This window comes from Plectropomus leopardus, chromosome 3, assembly GCF_026936395.1.
Source record: "Plectropomus leopardus strain MGB_pleo_1.0 chromosome 3, ASM2693639v1, whole genome shotgun sequence".
Lineage (NCBI taxonomy): Eukaryota > Metazoa > Chordata > Actinopteri > Perciformes > Serranidae > Plectropomus > Plectropomus leopardus.
This window is the reverse complement of record NC_142178.1, coordinates 18814594-18822725: the sequence shown is the minus strand read 5'-3', so window position 1 is coordinate 18822725 and position 8132 is coordinate 18814594. Positions and strand designations below refer to the sequence as shown.

General features: G+C 36.7%; 1 protein-coding gene across 1 annotated transcript; it reads right to left on the bottom strand.

Moving 5' to 3' along the window:
- Nucleotides 1-758: 758 nt before the first annotated feature.
- LOC121942514 (microfibril-associated glycoprotein 4-like) lies at nt 759-7780 on the bottom strand. Its single transcript, XM_042485736.2, has 5 exons — nt 7689-7780; nt 5685-5882; nt 4171-4267; nt 3166-3333; nt 759-1209 (listed from the first exon to the last, which is right to left on the bottom strand). Exons 1-5 carry the CDS (start codon nt 7704-7706, stop codon nt 947-949), a joined length of 744 nt encoding a protein of 247 aa, XP_042341670.1. The 5' UTR covers nt 7707-7780; the 3' UTR covers nt 759-946.
- Between the last annotated feature and the right edge of the window lie 352 nt (nt 7781-8132).

Genomic DNA, 8132 nt, shown 5'->3' with positions numbered 1-8132 from the left:
ATCTATCATAAATCGATATTATATGTATATATATATATATATATATATATATATATATATATATATATATATATACATTTTATATTATTGTATATCCTTTTTTAAAATTGTATTTTATTTTTTACTGATATTACATTTAAGTGGTGTCAAAGCTTATATGAAAAATGTGCAATAGTCTAATAATAAAATGTTTGTATTGTAAGTATTAATTAAGTATTTGGAATATGGCAATGTCTTGCTCAAGTCCAGTATGTCCTCAACTTTATGCACCACTGTCACTCCATATAAGATGACGTCAGCCTACCTGTTGAGACCACATCCGTCCTTCCCATGAAGTTGTGCAGCACAATGGCGACACCATGCATCCACTTAGTATGCGTCCTGTCTGTTATTAACTTAACAGGCTCAATAGTCTAACGTTTAACGCTTTGATTGCATAAACAATGTGACGGAGTATATTCATCTGCATAGGTTCATTACTGTTATTATGCATGTAGCTGTCCCCAAAACATATAAACAAGAAAGTCTGTTTTTTTTTTTCTAACTTTGTCGATGTCATTCTGTAGTATATTTTTAATTGCCTTCTACTTTCTTCTTCCACTCTACTACATTTCAGGGGGAAATATTGTACTTTTGACTGACTTCACTAGATTTATTTGACAGCTGTAGTCACTAGTTGCATTACAATTCACACATTGGCATGCAAAACAAATGAAGAGTTTATAAAATGTGTTTTTTTATGAACTACCCAAGAAAAATACAGATGAAAAGATTAGTTTATTAAAATTATTATTAAAATACATTTTCTTTAAAGACTACTTTTATTTATAATACTTAAAGTACATTTTCCTGCTTATCGTTACATACATAATATTTCACATGCAGGGCTTTTATCTGTAATGGAACATTTTTTACAGTGTGGTACAGCTAACTACAGCTGATCAGTTTAATTTGTGCATGCACATGCAGAGGCTGGTCTGATCTTCATGGCAACAGTTTTGAGGGGCGAGCTCCTGTACGTGTTCCAAATTATCTGGGTGCTGTCATATGGGATGACATGAGGTGCGAACATGCCGTTGGGGTTAGCATTGTGGCAGTTGTTGTACCAGAATGCACCGAGATAATGCCGAGCGCAGTTTTTATCCCACCCGTCCTGGTCTTTGTCAAACGTGGTGAACATCATTTTGTTGTGGTGTGCCAAAGCATCTCCTGAAATAAAGACAAACACAATGTTAGTTGATGTTTGAAAGTCTAACGCTTCTTCTACTGCTCTTGTGTTATAATTTTGGTAGTGGATGATCTCATTTACCCTGTGTGCACTTTACAGCAGTAAAATGTAACAAAGTTAATTTACCCAAGTATTGTATGCTACTACAATATGTCGCACTAGGACTTTATTTGAGTCTTCCACTATATGCAACATTACACTACATTGTAGCGTAACTCTCCATATTTTACATTAAAACATAAAAACATGCTTTACAAACATCTTCCCCCTGGCAGCACAGAAGATCTATTCAATCAGCCCAATTTCAAAGTGGGACACCAAAGATTAGACTCAAAAATTCAAAATCCGACCAAAAGTTTCCCCTTCTGTTCCTGAGATATGATGTTGAATAATAGTCAGAAAAGTGTTTTTGCAGAACATTATGATGCCACGGTGAAGTTGACCAACAGATCATAAATCAGTTTATTCTTGAGTCAAAGTGGACATTTGTTTCAAATTTGAGGAAACTCCCTTCAGTCTTTGACATAATGTATTCACGAGAATGAGACTGACACAAGGTCATAGTGATGTTGAGCTTTGACCATCAAAATTTAAATCAGCTCATTGTAGGGCTGGTCAAATAATATTTTTTAAAATTGTGATTAATCACAGAATTTCTGTAGTTAATCATGATTAATTGCATTTTTTAATCATGTTTTCAGTCTCATTATTTTGTGTTACAAAACAGTTCCATATTGACAAGGTGAAGCAATTCTTACAAGACTGTCTTTATAAGGAATCAAATGCCAGCAAAGAAATGCACTGGGACTGGTGTAAAGTGGGCATGTCCATACAGAACCCATTTTCATTTAACTATCTTGAGGTCAGAGGTCATGGGACCCTTGTTACATGGCCATGTCAAAAATTTTGCCTAACGTTGAAGCATTATTTCACCCGCTTACTTAGAAACTAACATATGATATGCTGAATACCACAGATTCCCAAAGTCCTCTCATTTCATGCGATACCTGTATCATCACTTTAACTTAAAAACTCAGCCTGGCACGGCCTCTTAAAGACGAAAACGTCAGCTGGCAGTTAATGTGATTTTAAAAAAATGAACGCGTTAATTACGGACCTTTATCGCATCGCTATCGCCGGCACGGAGGCCTAAAAAGGTGTGTCTAATTTTGATTTAAAATGATGAGTGTTCGCGTAGGACTTAAGTCCTTAAGAGAGTTTTTTTAAGTAACCACCTATCAGTTTCACAGTCTTCCATGGTTTTTGTGCTGTTTACTCTGTTTTTGGCCAGTCTGTGACATCAAACATAACACAGGAGAAAATAAATAGATAAAAACAGAAAGACATACGCATCTGCTGAATGGCTGTGAACACAGCTCTGTTCTACTGGCAATGGGAAAGGAGTCTATCACCTGTTTTTGTGTGTTTAAAAAACCCACACATGCTTATTTGGGTGGGGAAATGGTACAAGATTTAACTTCCCCACACTAATTTCTGCACAGACCTTTACCAGGAGACCACTCTTACTATCCTCTTGCTTAATAAATAAAGCTAAACAAGGTGTCTCCAAATGAATGAGCATGATAGGCATATTGTATGAAAAACATTTTTTTTTCTTCACTGAAAGAGCATTAATGTTTCATTTTTCATGAATCTGGCAGCAGTTATATTTGTCTCTGGAGAGACAATTTTCACTCTTACCTAAAAAAAAAAAAAATCAATGTGAGCTGTCATTATGGTTTTCTAGACTGCTAGTCCACAGGATTACATCCAGCAATTCAAAACTCTAGTTGGAAAATAAATGATTTAAAAGACCCATTTTCAGTCATGATTGTAAGAAAAAGGGATAAAGAACCAACACTCATTCATTCATCAAAACATTTCACTCATCCATATGCCTTAACATGCAAACCTTAACTTCACAAAGTAATTCTCACCTGCAGATCCACCATTGTATGCGCCCAGGTGAAGCTGATAACCAGTGCTATCAGGACCAACTGAGAAGGAGGCGTATTGGGCAAAGGCCTTATCTAGTTGCCAGTCCTCCATGTCAACCCGCAGCATATTCTTCTTCCTCACAGTCAGCAGGAAGATGTTCTCCAGGCCTGAGAAGGTGCACAAAAATCTGTTTCATTTCAGCCCCCGCATCAAGGCCCTACATCATTCTCTGCATTTCGTAAAGGGCCTTTGAAACCTGAAAAACATGCACGATTCCTCTCAAAACCATGAGCAACGGAGGAGGAAATGACCCCAAAACTAGGAAGAAAATAACCTGAAAATGGAAACAACCTAGAACAGCTGTTTACAATGTATAATAACTTTGTAACGTAGTTTTAAATATGTGATTTGTTAATTATAAATATAGCTTTTCCTTAGCTTTTTCTTTTTTCCCCTTGATATTTTCCCCTAGCTTTTTAAAAATAATTCTTTAAATTCACATTTTTCTTGCAATTTGTGGAACATTTCTAACCAAATTGCTTGTTACTTTTTTCCCGTATGTTATGCAATAAATTGCCTGAATTGGCTTTGGGTTCAAAGGTTAAAATACATGTGAAAGATGTCTGAAAGCAGCACAACAACAGAAAAACAGTAGTCTCTTTCCAAAAATCACGACCCGGGTACTCAAGATAATCCACAGACCTTGTTTTAAGCAGTTTAGAAACTATTTTCTTTCTACTGAACTGCACTAGCTCAATTTTATTGGAGGGAAGGCAAAAATCTCTATGCCACCTCCATGACGACAGCTCACACCAAAACAATCTAGATTAGTGCATTACAATACAGGTAAGACAAAAAAATATGCATTTTTGATTTTGGGGTGAACTGTTCCTTTAACCCCTTTCCCCTTCAGACTATCGCTTAACTTCTCATCTGGTTTAAAATTCAGATGGAAAGCAGCACAGGCCCCCCGTGTTTAATGTATTTTTTCCTCAAGAACTCACCAAGCCAATACTCTCCAGCTGTGTTCCCAAATCCAGTCTTATAGTGGCTCCAGGGCCTGAAGAAGTTTTCAGTCCCATCGATCCTCCTCTGAAACACCTGGAGAATGGGATGAAGAGAGAAAGGTTAAAGGTTTGCCAACATGCAATGCCATACATTCAATTAGCAAGACCCAAGAAAGCTTTATGAATCTGGACAACCTCCACTAGGTACAGCTTTGATGACTGTCTGGATAAATCTGCAGTAAATGTAATTAATGGACCAAACACGGAAATATAACAATGTAAAGCTGCATCACCTTTCAGCCACTTGGGGGCAGCAGCAAAAGCTCAAAACACAACATCCTAGATGTTATCACCTTAGAAAGTTAATAGTGAGCTGATTTTTACCTGTCCAGCAAACAAGAACGTGCCCCCTTGCCACACATTGATTTTGGGAGGAAAGAAGACGCAGGAGAAACATCCCTGTTAACATTTGGAACTGGTGCGTTTGTCCACTGCAATAAAACATGGAAGTGGACTTTTATTTTAACAAACTATTAGAACTCACAGACAAATAAATGTCCCCTAACGTGTTTCTAAAGCTCATTCTCATTCATTCTTTGAATACCGAGACTTTGTCAAGCCCCTCAGTGCATGATACCGCTGCCGAAGGTACCCACTGGCATCTCTCTGTGACATAACAGGCTTTGAACTAATTTCGATGTAAACCAATAATTGATGCCCAGAGCAACTGATGTGGTATAAAGAGCGAGAAAGTTGGTGTTTTGTGTGTGGGTCAAACACACACATACTTTCATCCAGGGGACCGCTGTCCATGTCCTGTATGAAACCAAAAGTCAGTGCTGTTAACATAATGTTGAGTAACTGCGGTCGAGTGCGGCTCTTTGCTGCACGTCATCCTCCCCTCCATCTTTCCTGTCAATCTACAGCTGTCCTGTCAATAAACACAAAAATGCAAAAAACAATATTTTAAATAAAAGCAACTTTTGTCCGTATGTCACATACAGACATCTCACATGTCTGTACATGACAGACGGACATGTCACGTACTTATTTTATCCAGGAGTTTATTTCCCTTTTATAAGTCATTACAGAAGTGAGCCCAATGTAAGTGAGTCATAAGAGACTATTCTGATTGCAGGTTTCACTTCCTCTGCAGATAACTCCTCAACGCTTAAGTTGACAGATTTTTTGGTCTTAATCAAATCTAAAAACCAAAATCTTTTCAGATGGAGGTTCCTGAAGTGAAATCTTATCAATCATTGGCTGTTTGACAACTTTCAGCTCGTGTTACATGTTCCAGCCAGGGGGAAGCTGTGTGTCACATTTAGACACCACAGGGTGCTTTTGGTGTAGGTATTATGTCGATTAGTTGAAAGCTTTAGTATTTGTCAACCAGTGCTGAGAATGCAGTGGTTTCTATGAGCAGGTTTTGCAGGTTCAAATGCGGCACACAGTCTCGTTTGTTTTTGTTGATGATACTAAAATCTGATAAAAATTGGAGGTGTACTGACCGTCCATCTGCCCCCGTCAGTGTCCATGTCACAATACACATGCAGGGGTGAGGTGGGACCTCCTGGGTAGATGGTGTACACCCCGCTGGAGCTGGTGTTGTCACGGCGATAGATGTCATCACAGTCGATGGGGAGGTAAAACTGGGAGTCAGAGAGATCTGAGGCCACAAGAGCCAGCAGGGCCACAAACACTGTCACCTGGATGCAAATGCAAAGAGATTAATAACTACACCTTTAACTGTGATTTCCTACACTCATCGCTATACCAAAACACATTAAATAGTGAATGTTAGGTGGAAGGAAAAAGGTTTTGTGACAATGGAAGATATTTTTAGTTGCTTTTAGGTTAGTTATTCATGTCACTGCCTCAGTGACAGCTCGTGTTACAATCATCCTCATCTGCAAAATACTCGTTGGCACACAAAAAGCAAAGTATTGAAATAATGTGTCAAGTCAATAAAATGTATGTTTCTTTCTTTGTGAAGCCAGACTGAGTTAAAGTGAAATTTCACCCAGAATACATTGTCAAAAAAAACATATATTGAGCCATTCAAATGTGTTTTTGCTGATATTTGGGATATCGGCTGCTGAATTTCACCTCCATCCCCGATACGAAACAGTTGGATGGAATTTAATTATTAATGCTTAATTTAATTTGTAAAAATTAAGGAGAATCCACTGACTTTGCTCTTCTGGGGTGCCAGCACAAGTACTGTCCTGAGGATATCCGAAACCTCTTTTTGACCTCTTTTGACTGTTTCTTCTCTCAGTGCACTGTGCTACAACATTTGGGTTTTTCCTGCTGAGTGAGTCTGAACATGTCCCACTGGATATTTGCATTCCAGCAAGGCTGTGTTTATCATTAGTCTCAGCATCTCCTGAGCAGAGGTTGTTGACTCAGGTTTGATTAATGAAATTAATTTTAACAGTTAAGAAATCATTGTAATCTAAAAACAACTGTCTACATTAGTTTCATGTGCTGTTTCATTTTTGTTTACTGAGTTCAGAGTCTGGAAACAGATAATGTGTGTTCACCCAGAGAGCTTGTTAATAATTAACAATAACTAACAACATTACACAGTCCTCAGTAACATTCATCAACACCAATAAATATGCATCATTATAACAGACAAATACACTATCAGTTGTGTATTTTGGCAGAAATGATGTTACGTTTTTTTTATTAATTAATTTAAACACACAATAGCTAAATTTAACAGCTAATAGTTTGTCCTTTGATTTTAATCTATGAATAAAACAAACTTTTGACTTATTTAAAAACGAATATATCAAAAACATACATTTGCTTCACCAAATGACATTAGTAGATTTGTCAATGAAGGTGAAAGGTCTTTTCTTTTATACATGGAGCTGTGAGATCTGCCCTTATTTGTGTTTCCAATTATACTTGCAGAAGTTTTGGTTTTCTAAATTTTGTCATACCGTGCTTCCTCTAGCACTACTGTAAATGTCACTAAGAGATAACTAACACCACTATTAATCATTAATATATATAATAATTAGTCTACTCTGGACTCTTAATAATGTGCAATAACTAATTTGATGTGCAATAATCCAGTGCAATAACTACATCCATTTGTAATATGCTATATTCAAATGTTGTTAATCTGTTTTTTTATTTATCACATGGTAGAAACAAGAACAAAATGTACATTATATTTATACTGTTCAGATATATTTATTTTATATTAGTACTTGTAAATGTTTAAATTTTATTGATATATTCTACACTTTCCTACTTCTCTTAAGACTTTTGAATGGGAGCATCTGTAACTAAAGGCAATTTCCCCTCGGGGATCAATAAAGTATTTCTGATTCTGATTCTAATTGTGATTTTTAATTATCTGCGCATGATATGAATCATGTCATTACATGATAAAACTATTTCATTTTTCATTCATTTCCACAATTACATTTTCAATAACACTTTATAAGTATAAAGAGCATTTTTCTGTCATTATGAAATACAATGTTACCTCTTACCTGCATCATCATCATCATTGTGAAGAGGAATACTTGTTGAGCTCTCTCGGGTGCCTCTGTTAAAATATCTCACTCTGGCAAACAAAGCATATTTAAACAGTCTGTGCAGGGAGTGTCTGTGGAAACATGTGACACTGACTTTTTTTTTTTTTTCAAACACAGTGTCAAAGTTTAGGGAAATTCCAATTTACATTTCATTCCACACAGCAGACCCATTCCTATGTGGAAAACCCCAAAATGACGTGAAAAAGGCAAGCAAATATGTAGCAACTCTGGAACGCTCTCTGTTTTACCCCTGAAATATATAGTTTCTAGAAAGCCACAGTGTAATCTGAACATTGATCCTTTCTATTCTTGAGTTGTGTTAAGACAGAGAGTGAAGACTGTTTGTTTATTTGACCCAAACAGCCACTTTACTACCTGCACACATTAGCTGTGAGATTG

Excerpts from the sequence above, each read along its gene's own strand:
- LOC121942514 (XM_042485736.2), bottom strand. Across the intron at positions 3,334-4,170 it reads AGCTGGAGAGTATTGGCTTG|GCCTGGAGAACATCTTCCTG; the intron begins GTGAGTTCTTGA and ends GCACCTTCTCAG. Across the intron at positions 1,210-3,165 it reads ATACAATGGTGGATCTGCAG|GAGATGCTTTGGCACACCAC; the intron begins GTGAGAATTACT and ends TCTTTATTTCAG.